This window comes from Charadrius vociferus, unplaced genomic scaffold, assembly GCF_000708025.1.
Source record: "Charadrius vociferus isolate BGI_N301 unplaced genomic scaffold, ASM70802v2 scaffold906, whole genome shotgun sequence".
Taxonomy (NCBI): domain Eukaryota; kingdom Metazoa; phylum Chordata; class Aves; order Charadriiformes; family Charadriidae; genus Charadrius; species Charadrius vociferus.
The window spans coordinates 52289-69419 of record NW_009648878.1 but is presented as its reverse complement, the minus strand read 5'-3'; the positions used below and the strand labels follow the sequence as shown (position 1 = coordinate 69419).

The 17131-nt window shown below is 38.4% G+C and overlaps 1 protein-coding gene across 6 annotated transcripts in view; it reads right to left on the bottom strand.

The window, feature by feature from the left end:
* FOXP2 (forkhead box P2) overlaps positions 1–17131 on the bottom strand; it is a 66779-nt gene that overhangs the window by 17539 nt on the left and 32109 nt on the right. For all 6 annotated transcript variants that reach the window (XM_009887070.1, XM_009887075.1, XM_009887071.1 and 3 more), the window contains exons 12-13: positions 16292–16361; positions 15293–15456 (exon numbers count right to left, since the gene is read on the bottom strand). In XM_009887070.1, coding sequence (XP_009885372.1) covers positions 15293–15456; positions 16292–16361 — 234 coding nt within the window. The remainder of the gene's footprint in view (positions 1–15292; positions 15457–16291; positions 16362–17131) is intronic.

Here is a 17131-nt window from a genome sequence, read left to right as displayed (position 1 = left end):
TTCCCTACCATAGGCACTTCCCAACTCAGGGATGATTTTGTGCTGCTTAGCTACGAAATACACCAACGCATTTGTTCCTAAGGTGGCTGAAGATAGTGTTTGGTGCTTCTTCCCTATCAGTTTGGCCCTGCCCAACCATGTCAAAATACAAACTGCTTTATTTTAAATTTGGGACAGCTAAAACTTGCAGTTTCTATTCTAAGCAAAGTTTGAGAATGGACATTGGTGGCAAATCAGAAAGAAAAGAAAACTTGCAAAACAAGTTTTTAAAGTCTTTCAGCTTTGTAGAAATGAGTCTGAGTTGAAAAAAATGTTGAAAATAAAAAAAAAAAACCAACCAAAAATGCCCCTCTTCCTTTTAGCCTTATACAAAGAAATGAGCTTTGAACAGAGAAATTTCTAGAGAACTGACAGATTTGTTGATACACACATGACAATTTCTTTTTTTTTTCTTGGTTAAAGGAAAAAAGAGATCTTTGATTAAAAATGGGTAATGAAAACATGCAGGTTTTTTTTTCTTAGATGATGAAACTCATAATTAAATTGATTAGGTCTTCATGGGGGTTTTTTGTTGTTGTTTTTTTTTAAACCTGGCAAGAAAATGCCAAGACAATAAATAGGTATACCCTATCTGCATTGATATATTATCAGTTATGAATGTTAATAATACTTACTACAAAAATAATCAGATTAAATCTTTGAACTGTTGATAAAAAACGGATATTTACTGAAAAGTGACAAATTAACAATATATATTTTCTTTAAATATCAAATGGTGCTCAAAAGTCATGCACAATGAGACCTTCTCACAGGATCAAAATTTTTAGGAATCAAGTGCTGATTAAGAAGATGACTTTAATATAGATTTTCTGATTCTAGTGACTCTTACTAAAATTCCCATCCTTGACATTGGCTTGCTCCCTTTGGTGTCTAAATAAATATATTTTCTCTGTGGTAGAACCACAAAAAAAATAGAAACTTGACTAAGAATGAGCTTAGGGCACAGGCCTCTAAAGTCTTTCAAACCGCTAACTGCATCTAGTTCAAACATCAAAAGTTAACATGCTAAACAAAGAAAAGGATCAGGGAGAAAGAGCACAGAAATGTTTAAGGTAAAAATTCAAAGCAAAATGACAAAGTACTAGAGATTTGAGTGTCTGGATGTTTTTGGGGTTGTTGAAGAACTATCGAAAAAGAGCAAGTCTGAAAGCAAGAAAGTTTTAGAAAAGAGGCTGTGGATCTGGCATGCTCTGTAATATCTAATGGTTGGGAAGTTTTAAAAATTGTACCCGTTACACAGAAACTTAGCAGCAACAACTAATTATCTCAGTGTTGTTTGCGGGTTAGAGCAGGAAAATATTCTTTATGCAAAATCTGGAAAGCTACTCAATGATCCAGGAAAAGCTGAGGGAGAATTTGGACTGTACTATGTGTGTTTTTCATACATCTTAATATAAATACAGGCTATATAAAATTGTTTATTTCCATTGACAACTTTTACGCCCATAAAACTCTGCTATCTTGAAAAACATACAGATGATATAGATAGCATGGGACAGAAAGGCTGAAAATAATATCCTTTTACTAACACTTCTAGTATACTTTTGTGAGATTTTATAAGCAAATCATCAACATTTTTCCTCAGTGCCCCCAAACCATTTTGTTCTAATGCAGCAGCAAGGGATTAAATAGCATTACACTTACACCTGGGTGTGGTACATTTTTTCTTCTGCAACCATCTTCACTGAAAATGTTGATTGACAGTTATGCTTGATAGGTATGTTTCAAAATTTTCAGCAGGCTACCAAAATATTTCCTTTTCATATGCTAAGTTTTTTGCAGTATTGATCTTTTATTTTATTTTTTCCATGTTTAAGAGCTAGCTAGAGCTTGAAGTGATAACTAGCTTTGCCTGCTAGAACAAGCCTGGACAACGGCTAGTCCTTCAATATGTTTTTTGCTGAAGAGTTGATGGTAGCATTTAACAAGTAGAACTGCACGTCACACTCAGCAGGGACAAATGGGTCAAACCGACCTGTGTAGGACTGCCTGCACTGCTCTTGCTGGCATTTCTCACATTAGTCGAAACTTATGCTCGCTAGATGTTTTTCTGTAAGGCCAAGGTTCATTCAATCTTAAAATTAAGAGCGCTTAAAGATATTTAGCTATGACAGCTGTTCCAGATTTCGAAGTAAATGGACTTGGACAATCTCAGCTAGCCTCTAGTAAGACATGGCATACATGAAAAAAAACTTATTTCTTCCAACTTTATCATAAGAATTGAAGAAAAAAGGGTTGGAAGTGACCTCAAGAGACCATACAGTCTCTTCATCCACTTCCCCTACTCCAAAATAGGATCATTTATACCTAAACCACTTCTGACCACTTCTGTTTTGCTCTTAGAAGCCTGCAGTATCAGCGCTTCCACAGTCTCTCTGTGCTGGTATATATATCAGCACTTCATTATCCTACAGTTAGAAACGTTTTATTTTTTCTGGTGTCTATCCTAACTCTTCTTGCTGAAATACTAACCAACTATTTCTTGTCCCTCTCTCAGTGGACAAGGACGAGTTTATTCCCATCTTCTCTGCACAGCATTCTGAAATTCATTTCCTCACTCAATTTCTCTCTTCTCAACAAACCTAATACTTTTAGTCCTTTCTCAGTGTTCAGAACAGGCCAATCAGAACTGGGTGGATAGAGCTTACTTTTACTTACAAAATTCCTGTTAAGGATGCTTTCACAACCACATAACTTTGTCAATACACGTTCAGTTGGTGATTTGCTACAATTTCTAGAGTCCTAAAAATGACTGCGTATCCAGTCATCACCACCTCATATTTACACCAATGATTTTTCTTACATGCAAGACTTTAAACTTATTCTAACTTTTCTCAGAATATTTCACCAAATTGTTAACAACATATGAATACTAATCATGCCTCCCATTTTTATGCTATTACAGATTTAAGATTTGGATGTGAAGGACACCATCTCTGAACAATATGTTATATCTGTATGGCCTCTGCAAGAAAACTCAAATATAGCCTGCCTGCAGACTGAGTTGATTAGGAGATACCTGAGATATCACAGAGCCTAGGTTAACATATCCTGCCTCTTAACCACGTACTTGGGCCTGTGCTTAACACAGACTTCTGCTTCACAGAGCAGTATATTCCAGCTGAATGAAATATATACAGTGCAATACATTGTTCATTACTACATCTGTAAATATCTAGCTACAAAGTAAAACCCCATATGTTTTAAATTGTAATTCCAATAACTCCAGATTGATAAAAAAGTATAATTATTTCTTTCATGATGCCATGAATAAAAGGACATGCATAGTAACAGAACACTACTCAATAGGTGCTCTTGTCAAGGTATTTCACTGCTACCAATCATGGTTTACCTTTTGGTTTACCATAGAAGCTAGAAGACAGGGATGGGGAACAGAATGAAGCCCCTGTAATCCAAGGGGAAATGGTGAGGGACCTGCTTCAGCACCTGGAGATACACAAATCTATGGGGCTGGATGGGATCCACCCGACGGTACTGAGGGAGCTGGTGGAAATCCTCACCAGGCCACTTCTTGCATCATTTATGAGCAGTCCTGACTAACCGGGGAGGTCCCAGATGACTAGAGGTTGGCAAATGTGACATCCATCCACAAGAAGGGCCAGGAAGAGGATCCAGGGAACTACAGACTGGTCAGTCTGACCTCAGTACCTGGGAAGATCATGGAACAAATCATTCTCATTGCCATTACATGGCAAATGCAGGAGAACAGGGTGATCAGGCCCAGTCATCATGGGTTTGTGAAAGGCAGGTCATGCCTGACAAACCTGATCTCCTTCTACGACAAGGTGACCCGCTTAGTGGATGAGGGAAAAGCTGTGGATGTTATCATCTACTTGGATTTTTGCAAGGCTGCCGTTTCCTACAGCATTCTCCTAGAGAAACTGGCTGCTCATGGCCTGGACAGGTGTACTCTTCTCTGGGTAAAAAAATGTCTGGATGGCAGTGCCCAGAGAGTGGTGGTGAATGGAGTTAAATCCAGTTGGTGTCCGGTCACAAGTGGTGTCCCCCAGGGCTCGATGCTAGGGCCAGTTCTCTTTAATATCCTCATCAATGATCTGGATGAGGGGATCAAATGCACCCTCAGTAAGTTCGCAGATGACACTAAGCTAGGTGGGCATGGTGATCTGCTTGAGGGTAGGATGGCTCTGCAGAGAGATCTGGACAGGCTGGACCGATGGGCTGAGGCCAATGGTATGAGGTTCAACAAGGCCAAGCGCCGGGTCCTGCACTTGGGTCACAACCCCATGCACTGCTACAGGCTTGGGGCGGAGTGGCTGGAAAGCTGCCCAGCAGAAAAGGACCTGGGGGTGTTGGTAGACAGCTGGCTGAACATGAGCCATCAGTGTGCCCAGGTGGCCAAGAAGGCCAATGGCATCCTGGCCTGCATCAGGAATAGTGTGGTGAGCAGGACTAGGGAAGTGATCATCCGCCTGTATTTGGCACTGGTGAGGCCCCACCTCGAGTACTGTGTTCAGTGTTGGGCCCCTCACTACAAGAAGGACATTGAGGTGTTGGAGTGTACAAAGCTGGTGAGGGGTCTGGAGGACAAGTCTTATGAGGAATGACTGAGGGAACTGGGATTGTTTAGCCTGGAGAAGAGGAGGCTGAGGGGAGACCTTATCACTCTCTACAACTACCTGAAAGGAGGTTGTAGAGAGGTGGGGGCTGACCTCTTCTCCCTGGTGACAAGTGATAGGACGAGAGTAAATGGGTTCGAGTTAAGTCAGACAAGGATTAGATTAGATATTAGGAAAAATTTTTTCACTGAAAGGGTTATTAAACATTGGGATAGGCTGCCCAGGGAGGTGGTGGATTCGCCATCCCTGGAGGTGTTTAAAAAAAGGGTAGACGTGGTACTTGGGGACATGGTTTAGAAGTGGTTTTGTCAGGGTAGGTTAATGGTTGGACTTGATGATCTTAAAGGTCCCTTCCAACCTCAGCAATTCTATGATTCTATGTATAGTGCAGTATAATGCCAACTGGCATTGTGTAAAACCCTCCTCCAAACAAAGCCCGATGCTATTCTACATGGGGACAGTAGTGTAAGTAATACACAGCTTCCATTCAAATTACATCTGAAGATGCTTTTCAAAAATTAAGCAATTCAATTACTACCTAAAGACAGCAAGAGTTTGGGGCAGGGATTTGAAAATCCTCTTTGTTTTGCCTTTGTAAAGCACTTACCACAACAGGGCCCCCAGTCCATCGTTCAATACCATACTACAAAAATAAACCACAAGAGTTTAGCTGAATTTAGCTAAAATATGGTTTTTCCCCCATGAGAACAGAGAGAAAGAAGAAACACATTATATATGACTATGTATGAAATGCTTCAAAAAACTCTGTTAACACCTGCACATGAAAAAAAAAATCCAAACTGAGTGGTTTTATGGAATGGCTACTAGAAAGATGAGAAGAATGGACAGTCCTCTGTATCAGACAGAGCTTGTTTGGTCTACCAAAAGGAACATTCAAAGTTCACAGTGTGGTCTCTAGAACACATTTGAGAAACAAAAAGGAGCAGTAAGAAAGACTGTGTAAGCTAGAACATGTATCAGTGAAACTCAATTGGAATATATTTAGTCTGGAAATTGGAATGCGGCTTATAATCATCAAAAGAATGAAGTTCTGCAATGACTTTCAAATTTGAGATGGACTATGACAATTTTAGGAGCGGAACTGTATGACATGGTTGCCCACATCATGACTCCCATTTCCTATGTTCTTAGAACAAGAGGATAAAAGCTCAAAGACCATTTTTCAGCTGTGGTGTCTGATAATGCCGAATGTGCAAGGAATGAAGAAAAGGAGGGGAAACATAAAGAAAAATAAAAATCAAGTTGGGGGAAGTCCCTAATTACCCAGAGTACTACTATGACATCATAATACTGCATCAAAGAAACATTTCCTCTTATCCATCTCAATTAGAAGCTTATCGAAATCTTTGAAAAGGGTTAGTGAGAGGCCATGATCGTACAAAGGCTCTGCAACATCATTACACCTCTCAATGGGTACAGTGGAACAAATGAACTTGATATGTCTACGTAAAGGAGTAAGACTACTGGATTTGTTCAGCCTAATTTAAGATATACATTTAATATTGTTGTTTAGTTGGAGAAAACTACTGGAATACTTACAGTTATAACCCTAACAGAGACTCCATCAGGGTCTGTACTGCACACATGCATTCCCCGCACTGTTCTAAATCATAGACTGCTGTTAGATGCCAAGAGCGCATTTTCCCAACTGTACTTTACCAGAAGATCATGAACACTGCTTTTCGCAGAATCTTCAAAGTTGGAAGGGACCTCTAGAGATCATCTAGTCCAACTCCCCTGCTAAAGCAGGATTGCCTAGAGCACATTACTCAGGACTGCATCCAGGCGGGTCTTGAAAATCTCCAGAGAAGGGGACTCCACAACCTCCCTGGGCAGCCTGTGCCAGTGCTCTGTCACCCTAACCATAAACAAGTTTTTCCGTGTATTGGAATGGAACGTCCTATGTTCCAACTTGTGCCCATTGCCCCTCGTCCTGTCACTGGGAACCACTGAGAAGAGTCTGGCTCCCTCCTCCGTCAGCCCACCCTTTAGATACTTGTATGCCATAATAAGGTCTCCCCTCAGCCTTCTCTTCTCCAGGCTAAAGAGTCCCAGCTCTCTCAGCCTTTCTTCATAAGGGAGATGCTCCAATCCCTCAATCATCTTGGCTGCCCTTCGCTGGACTCTCTCCAGCAGTTCCCTGTCCCTCTTGAACTGGGGACCCCAAAACTGGACACAGTATTCCAGTTGTGGCCACACCAGTGCCAAGTAGAGGGGGAGAATGACCTCCCTCAACCTATTCGCCACACTCTTCCCTATGCAGCTCAGGATTCCATTGGCCTTTTTGGCAACAAGGGCACATTGCTGGCTCATGGATAATTTACTATCTACCAGGACCCCCAAATCCTTCTCCTCAGAACTACTTCCCAGCAGGTTCACCCCTAACCTATACTGGTGCCTGGCATTCTTCCTCCCCAGGTGCAGGACCCTGCACTTGCTTATGTTGAACCTCATTAGGTTCCTCTCTGCCCAGCTCACCAGCCTGTCCAGGTCACGCTGGATGGCAGCGCGGCCCTCTGGAGTGTCAGCCACCCCTCCCAGTTTGGTATCATCAGCGAACTTGCTGAGGATCCACTCTGTCCCCTCATCCAGGTCATTAATGAATATATTGAACAAAATTGGACCGAGTATTGACCCCTGAGGGACACCACTGGTTACAGGCCTCCAACTAGACTCTGCCGCTGATCACAACTCTCTGAGTCCTGTCACACAGCCAGCTCTCAATCCACCTCACTGTCACTTCATCTAGCCCACACTTCCTCAGCTTCCTAATGAGGATGTTATGGGAGACAGTGTCAAAAGCCTTGACGAAGTCAAGGTAGATGACATCTATGGCTCTCCCCTCATATGGACTTTACCAGGTATAATCACGTCTTTAGTCTTCTTGAGATTTGATTACTTTAATGTGACCTACACACAGGGTTTCGCACTGAGATGAAATCTTTCTATAACTCCTTTTAAAAAAAAAAATGCATTCACATTATTAGTCCTTTAAAATCTGTAAAGTGCCTAGTTTTCTACAAATTTTAAAGACTAAATAATAGTCAAATAATAATAATACTTCCTCAGCATAATGTCCTATAGTCTTCAATTAATCTTTGCTTGTATTTATGGATCATAATTTAAACTACTGGTATAACATACCAAATGTATATAATTGTATGTTTTTCTTTAACTGTTTACATGATGTGTAAACACAAAAAGCACATTTTGGACACGTGTATTTACAAAAACGTATCTAGACAGTCCACCTTCAAAATTTTTGTCTTATAATATTACAGTTACTCAAAATCCAAATGCAATCACCAAAAGTAGATAAAATTCCTAACTGTTTTAGAAATTCATAACCATTTTAGAAATACACTGTAAATGGCACTATCATCTCAGCTTTTGTGTTGTACAAAGCCAGTAATCTATGAACTACATTTACAAGTTACACAACCACACTGCAGAGAGATTTAGCTGCACAACTTCAAACACATTTTTAACATCTGTAACAATATTTAAGATGCTGCCTTTTCTTATACAGACCTGTTATGTGAAAAGCATAAATACCTTGCCCATACATTGAGAATTCATGACAGCAGTACCACAAAGTTTTCAGCAAAGACAGCTTCCAAAAAGATTCTGTGAAACCCCATAGGAGCCTACCAACTTCTACAAGCCATGCTATGGGGATCTGACACTTTTCAGCTGAAGGCACTGTATCTCTGGAGTGATCTTTTTGTCAAGAGCATTGGGAATGTACTGTAGAAGTGCAACAATTGGGGCTGGAATAATGTAAAGAAGAAATAGCAACTTCTGATCCAAAGTAAGACATGTAACATTTAAGAAGCGAAAGAGGAAATGATAAAGGACTGGAATATCGGTGTTGAAAGATAAGAAAATTGATGAGCAGAAGCAGAATGTAGAGGACAAATTGACTGAATAGCAAAGTAATGCAAAATAAATAAAAAAAAAAAGAAGGCAAATATAAACATTTCAGAAAATATACAAGTGAAAATTTATGTCAATGGGAATGGTTGAAAAATAGTATCAATCAATACATCATTGCTTATTTTTCCATTAGTGCCCACACGTGAGTGGCTCTGTATGAAAGTAGGGAGGCAGAGTCACAACTCAAAAGAGTTTACTCTTGCATAATCTATACAATCAGTTAAAGCAAAAAAAAAAAAAAAAAGTAAATGGTAAGAAAATAGTATGATAAAGTATTGGACTGCAGGACTTGCCTGTCACTTTCAGATGCTTTGCAGTGCTAGGAAAAGCCAAAATTATTTTACTGCGTATTCTCACAATAGAGCTTCTTTCAATGGGAATACATTTAGACAAAAGCTGTAACCTTTAAGATCCTGTTTCCTAGCTGTTCCTCTTTTCATATAAAAACAAAAATCAATTGTCACAAAGTCTCTTTGCCCATTATCTTCCTTAAGTTAGATTTATGAATAAAAATGTGTGAAATTAAATTATACGGGCATTAAAATATCATGTGATTAGGTGAAACATTTTTGATGAACAAGGATACCCAGAACTACTGCAATTGCTACCACATTCATCCACTCAATTACATGCTTCTCACCTATTTAATAATGCTTGTTACATCCCTGTTAATTCATGTGTTTCAAGAGTTTATTTTCTTATACACTATGTCAAGTCTTATACAATGAAGAAGAGACTTGGATCATAGCAGTCTCCTAGAACAGAACAAGCCTCCAAGGTAAATGCAAAGAGATCATGCAATGGGACAATGCAATGATAACAAAAAAAAAAAAAAAAAAAAAAAAAGGAAAGAAGGAAAGACAGGGGATTGGAGGATTGGAACATTATGAAGTTAAAGAAACAAGGGAATGAAAGGGATTAAAACTGGAATGATAGGTAACCTACTGTAAGTGGTGTGAAAGCTTAACAGTGGGGGACTGGAATAATCAGATATGGGAACGACCTGACAATGGAATGCTTTCAAACTGAAGCACCTCAAAAGTAAATGATCTTAGAGCAGAATAATCATATTTGCCTCTGGGAATAAAATTTAAAGATGATAAAGTTTAAAAAAAAAATAACAAGTTTGATGATTATGCAGATAGAACTGCAGAAAGGAACAATCCAGTCAGGGCAAGAAGTGGGAAAGGTAAAGGAGTAGGGTTGGGAATGACAGCAAGAATACAAAGGAAAAGGTGACTGAAACCACAGATGGTTGGAACTCGCTTTTTCACAGTCTGAAATTGAAGATGAAGGACGACGCTGGATAAACTCATTTTTCTAATTCACCTCAGATTGACTCTTACTCTTCTTCATTTGGACAAATGTTATTCTTTCTCACAACAAACTAACACAACTTTTTCTAGAAACAGATTTAAAGATCATGGGATATATGTGCATCTTGACATTTGGTTTCAAACAATTCCTGTCTTACAGAGTACACCACTACAATAGCTGAATACAAAGAGTCGTATATGAGATGAGGATATATGAATTCACTTTTTTAAAGTGACTCTTGAAAAATTTTTTGGGGGTTTTCACTACACTTTTAAAAAGCAATCAACAATTAAAATTCTAGAAACTAGTAAGACACCCATTATCTCCAGGATTCTGGATTTGCTGTTAGGAACTAGATTATTTTCATAAATCAATTGAGAATATAAGAGATTAGTTGCACTATCCTCAGTCTACGCTCTCACACAGCGTGAGCAGGGAGAAAACCATGACGACAGCCCCCTTCTACAAAACCTCACCAGTAGCATATTTGCTTTCCCTATCTCCTTTGCTAACTCCTCCCACTCTTTATTTAATGAGCTGCCATTTAACAGAATGGCATAACCACCCCATTGTTTCCTATGGTGAGACTACATTTTCTCAGTCTACAATTTTCTGACGTTTCTGATGACCAATTTCTTTTTGTTTCCTTAACTGCTAAGAACAGCTTTGCAGGTTAAAATTTTACCTTCCCCCTCCAGTTTATACAATGAAGCAAAGTGGCATTTTGCATGATGCATTTGCTAAAATATGAACATGTGGACAAGAGATACACTAAGGGTTCTGGTGATAAAAAACCTTGGTCCGTGCCAGTTGTAATAATCATTTAAGTGTGATCAATCTAGTACAAATGCAGAGACAAACACCAGAAAAACAGTTGAACTGGATTTCCATCCCTCATATTCCATCCCCAAGTGAGAAGTGCCTTTCAGTTCCTTCAGAGCCAATACATATAGATTCTTCAATGAACATCAGGATCATAATGAAATCAACTTTGTGCTATTATTTTTCCCATCTCTGGTGTAATTTCAAAAGTTTGGTCCCTCCAAAACTCTTCACCAGTATACTGGCTATGACACGCAGGTTAAAAAGAAGTTGTGTTATCATTAATGCATGAACTGTCATTATTGCTCCTATGTATCATTCCATGTCTTGTCCCAATGTTGTTGTTTCTTCAGGGATGAGAAAAGTTTTTCCAAAGTTTCCCACAACCATGCAGCTTTAATTGCACTTCTTTGGATGCTTGTGGTTTCTATTTTTACTTCAGAAGTCTCCATTTATACCCCAAAGGTGTGTACAGAGGAGCTTCTAACCAAATCTACGTACAATTGTTACGCAAGATTAGCAGCACCTAGTTCTAAATAAATAGTATATAAATTGTATATAAAATACCTTCTGCTGTGTTTGTCACTTTGAAACCAGTTGCTTACCAGCTAAAATCCACAGTAATTTTGGAGAAGTAGTCCATGTTCAAAAAATGAAGGAAGAAAGAGTCTTAAGTATTGATTTAAATGAAAAGATAATTGTTTGACACTGATTATTGACAACTGATACTAGAGGAAATTGGAATTTTGAACATGAATACATGCCCACAATAAGTAACATATTTTCCCAGTGAAGGTTTATGTCAAGGGAGCACTTAGTACCACATCAATCTACCAGGAACTGGATTTGAAGATCAATCAAAGACAAAACTCTGATTTAATACTGCTAAAACACAGAAAGTAAACCTAGGATTTGAGATCCCACTAGTGACATGCTGCATACCATAACATGGAATTACCATCTTTCATCAGACTGGGAACAGAAACTGGGAGGCATGCAGTGTAGGATTTCAGATGCTTTACATAATTATTAATACAGGAGATATCCCAACTACCAGGCCATGGTTATACCAATCACTCTAAACTTACTGCAGTATTTTTAAGTGTTCAAGAAGTAAAAGAAATGGAGCAGATTATATATCATTACCCAAGGCAAAAACTGTAAAGCTTTTAAAGTGTCATTGCCCTAAACACAGCAGCTGGGACTCGCTGCACTTAAAAAGTATTTAAATGTTATACATTTACTTGAAGTTACACACCTACTGTCTTTCTCTAGTCTATGAACAGAGACTACTTTCTAAGTAAGCTGATTCACCCACCTATGTAAGATACTGTCCACAGATGGATAAATTGATGACTCTAACTGCTCTTATTACTCTGTTTCAAAAACCAGATGTGAAGCACCAGGTTAAAATCCAAAGACTGGAATAGTTTCCCCACTTTCTGATACTGAGTAGCTAAGGTATTACAATAACAGAAATCAATTTCTCTGGTAATGTTCTCATGCTTAAAGCACAGAAATACTGACTACTTTACACACACACAATTTTCGTTATGTTTATAAAAAGATACATTTATGCTGAAAAAAATTAATATGAACATTCCAAAATAAGAAAGTTCCACTTTTATGTATTTATCTGATACAACGATATTCAGTACAATTCTAACAACCAAATGCCTACCTGAGATGCTTGGCTTTGACACTGTCACTGGGAATCTTTTTGCATTTCCTGCTAATGTTCTAATACCAAACAAATGTCTCTCCCTGAAAGCTTGTCGAGAATCCCAACTCTGCCCCTTCCCAACTGAATGCTCTGATCTCTAAATTGCACGCAACCTCTTGCCTCTTTCCCGAACGGCATGCTCCATTGCCCCTGGCTGCGTGTCAGCTTCAAGATGGCAGGCAACATAATTGCTCTGCATATTCCTGGTGGCGTGGCTAGTACGCTTTCCTGGGAAGCAGGAGATGGAGGTTTAATCTACTTGGAGATTAACAGAGCCACCTACTTCATGGGCGAGTGCAGTAATTATGAACCTCCCAAGAACACTTCTCTGAGGGAGAAACACCCAGACTTCCTGGGTGAACCTTCACCGAAAGCTACAACTAAGCGGATGCTTGTGGCAGTAAAATAAATTTTTTTCTAGTATATTAAGTATTTTTCACTTAAAAAAACCACTGGGATTATGTAATCTGTGTAGGTAATGTAAAATTTAGAACTTCTTTTCATTGCTTGCCATATTCCTTACTTACTTTACTTCTGCCATGCTTTCCCTATGTTCTGTTCTAATTTTCTTCAGTAACGCTCTTCAACAAAACTGAGGGGCCCTGGTCAATGTGTTCATGGAGGCAAGCAAGAGGCCTCTCTTCTTCCTTGGTCCTCTGCCTCCTGCACAAGCCTCTCCCTTCCGTGACTTTTCCTTGTGGATTGCATTCATTCCCTTTTTCATATTCTTCGCTCCCTCAGCAGGGGAAAGGCAAAAAATTCACAAGCGAGCAGGTATCTAGTTATAGTCTGTGTCTTTTGGTCCCACAGAAGCCCAGTAATCTTGCACTAAATTTGGTGCAAGGGATGAATGAGCATAACCCCCTTCTCCAGTGGTACGTCAGTGCATTTACATTCCTTTGCTTCCATCTACCAAGAACTGAGTGACACATAGTCAGAAGTTTCAAAAGAGACACCACAGGAGTCCCGAAACTGCACGTTTTGACAAACGACGTATCATAGGAATGAGAGGGGAAGGCTGAATCTTGAGTTAGGGTTTAACTCACGTTATTTGCCTTTTTTATAGGCAAGAATTGCTACAATATGCTGTATTTTAGCTATAAACACAGCTATAAATGTAGCCATATCTACATAATCATATGCACAGACATCTCAGTTTATCCAGCAGAATGGCAGACAGTACATCGGATATGTAAACAGATCTGCCAAACACTTACAAAACAACTTTAATAGCAAGTGTCATTCTTTTCTGTAAAGTAGCTGTTTTTAACACACATGATCTAACTCTTGTTTGCTCTTTAAAGTTTTATTGTCTTGGCATTTTATACAGGAAGAGAGCATTAGCATACTCAGGAGAACTGCTAAAAGTAAAAGGCCTCAAGCTACCCACTGCATGGTTGATAGCATAAAGCATGGGATATAAAAACTTTTGTCTGATTGCTCACTTTACTTGTTTTAGAGTAGTGTTACTCTCAAGAGCATATATTCATGTTCTTTCTACTTCAAGTTTTATTACTTCTTTTGTATTATTTAATACATCTAAAGACACTTCCAAAAGACAAATTTTTCCATTTTGAAAAAGTAATGGTTTGGAACCTGATAAAATACATGAATGTTCACAGTGTTTTATTTTCAAAGGCAAGTAGAATAATGTGCAATAAAACAATTAAATGCATGACAATAAACATTTCTGTGTGATCACAGATATATTAACCTGCCAAACAAAAGAAGAAAAACTTGGCAAAATATTTCCCCTAAAAAAGGTCAGATCAAAATGGATTCTGCACACATCAGAGCATAAGTAAAAAGGGAGTTTGGTCTCAATTACTGTTAGTGCTAAATATCCCACTCTAGAAATTAAAATGAACATTAAAAATGTGAAAGAGAAAATGGAGAGGAAAAAGGCAAATCAGATCAGCTATTTTAAACAGAGAAAAAGAGACCATAATGTACATACACATTAAGAAATCATCCTACAGTAAACCTAAATCTAAGTCTACTTAGATATCATGCTGCTAATTATTATATAAATAACCTGGGAAACAATACCTCCAAGATACATGTTTTACTATTTAGTAAACAAGAAACCGCCACGTTTGACACCACTGATTAAGGCCAGGCATTTCTAAAGCTTCAGACACATTTCTGAAATCCACAATACATCAATTTTTAATACTTCCACTCTCTCAGCTCCATTAAAAAGATGGTAGGGGAAAGATTTTAGAGTAATTAATGATATAGTTAGCTGCTAAATATTAATAGGAATCGTAGTCTTGCATAAAATATAACATATAAACCTTGCCAATACAGACGCACCAGTAATTAAACTTGAATATGTAATTACACTGATTTATACGACAGGCAAAAAGTTACACTTTACTGGCTTCTATGTAAACTGTGGGCAACAGTTAAACTTTGCATTTTACGGTTTATATAAATGGGCAATATCTCCACTACAGTTCATAAATGGTTTAGAGACTCATAGTTAAAATTACAACTAATTCCAACATGAACATTCTGACTATATGTTACAAACCAGGCTGTGAAAATGACCACAGAGATCAGTTGCCTGTTACATTCGATGCTTGCAAGCAAGTTGAAGAGGTTTAAAAAAAAAAAAAAAAAAAAAAGAGGCTTACACCAATCTTCCTACAAAGTAAATGAAGACTCATCTATTTAAATATTTTAATATAAATGTTTAGTTTCAAACATATAGTTCCAGATGTTTCACTTACCATGTTCCACAGCACTTTTTGAGTAATACTGTGTCTTAGACTAAGGCATTTTTTCTTGAAAGGATGCTAACTGCACTTACATGTGAGGCTGAGGAGAGCAGCCCGGACTGCTATTTCCATTACTGTCAATGTGATCCAGCGAACCATTGAGATCTTCATGGACTGCCTGCAGTAAGCCACTGGATGCGTTATTTATCAATCCTGGGTTACTAAGCAATGGTAAACTACTCTCTGCCAGTGCAGCCTAGCAAAATGAAGAGCGAAAATAAAATTATTAGTCCATACATACACAAATCACTACTAAATGTTCTTACACATATGAATATACACACACAAAGCAGCTCATTTGGGGTAGTTGTAGAGGTGGTCAGAAGGATTTTGTGCATTTCCCAATTATTTTCAAATTCTGAATATAACAGCACCTTTATTTCTGGTTTACTATTTCTCTTACATAGGTTTCATTATTTTCCATTATTAACTATATTCTGATATTCACAACACTTTCTAGTTTTACATCATTATTTGACTTTGAATTACACTTAGCCCTATGCCCTTCCACACAACGTATGGCTCCTCTATAATGGAGGCAGCTGCTATACTTTAAAAAATGACCAGAACTTAACTCAAAATAAAAAAGTCCTGACATTTGCCTCTTCTGCATAAAAATTATATATTATAATTAAACTTTAAAGTTTTTGCCATGAGCACCATGTTCCCCAACACTATGATGTGAAATCATTTATGACAGCTTGGATAAATATTAATGCATATCCACATGCATTTGCAAAAGCTTCTATCAATCTAACATTTGCAGCAAAACTGAGTGTTCCAGATTTTGCCACAGGGTGTCCTTCTTGCTTCTTCACATCAAAAGTAGCGTGAATAAGAACTAGTACTTCTTGCAGTGCTAGGTAACACAACTTACTTGGATGATAAACCCAACTATTTAGAATGACCACCAGGTCCACATAAACATAAATACAGGTAACTCTATACCAAAGTATAACAGGAAATTAAACACACCACACATAGGAACATAATTAGTGTGTGCAAAGAAAGAATAGTTTAGTGTTTTTTACCTGCAAGCTTGCATTAAGAGCTGCTCCATAGCCTAAGCTGGTGGGTATGTTTTTCACTAACGTTGGGCTTCTGAAAATAAACGATTTTTCAAAGTTTAAAAAACAGGCAGACATCCTGGCTGGCTCATTGGGTTAATGGATTGGTTTTTCAGCTCAGAAGACCCGAGTTTTAAAAGGAAAAATGAAATGAAGTTGGAGGTGAAGGGGCTCAACCCATTAGAACACAGTGATTTACTCGCATCAGAAAAGCAAAGTCTTGTTGTAATTAGGCCCACGTGGAAATCTGCTCTGAGAGAAGGGCCATAGTGACTCGTAAAGGTTCTGATTTCACTGAAAGAATTTGACAGACATAGCTTTAAACTTTGTACAACACCTGCCTCAGCTACGCTTGCCGTGTCATTTGGTTTTGGTTTTCTGAACTAACACTGGTACACATTTGAATACATCACATACAACTACGCTAAAGCGCTGAATAAAAAGACCTTACTCTTCCCTTCCAAGAAACTGAGGTTACAACGACGTATAAATAACTGTGAATGAACAATACAGTGGATCAATTAGTTTCCAGCAAATCAAACATGCCGTATTTAAATCAGGCTGGAAATAGTACATGCTAGATCACCACAGAATTGTATTTTCATTAAAATTAGTGCCTAGGATGACACCAGAGGTCAGCTGGGTGGCTGTTTACAAACAGATCCATTACAGAAACAGAACACCTTCCTGCAAAGAAAAACCTCCAGCTTTCCTCCCTGCACCTTTGGTATTCTGAATGGTTTTATCAAAACTAATTATATACTCTAAAGGAATAAAAAGCATCCACAGAACCAGTCATACTGA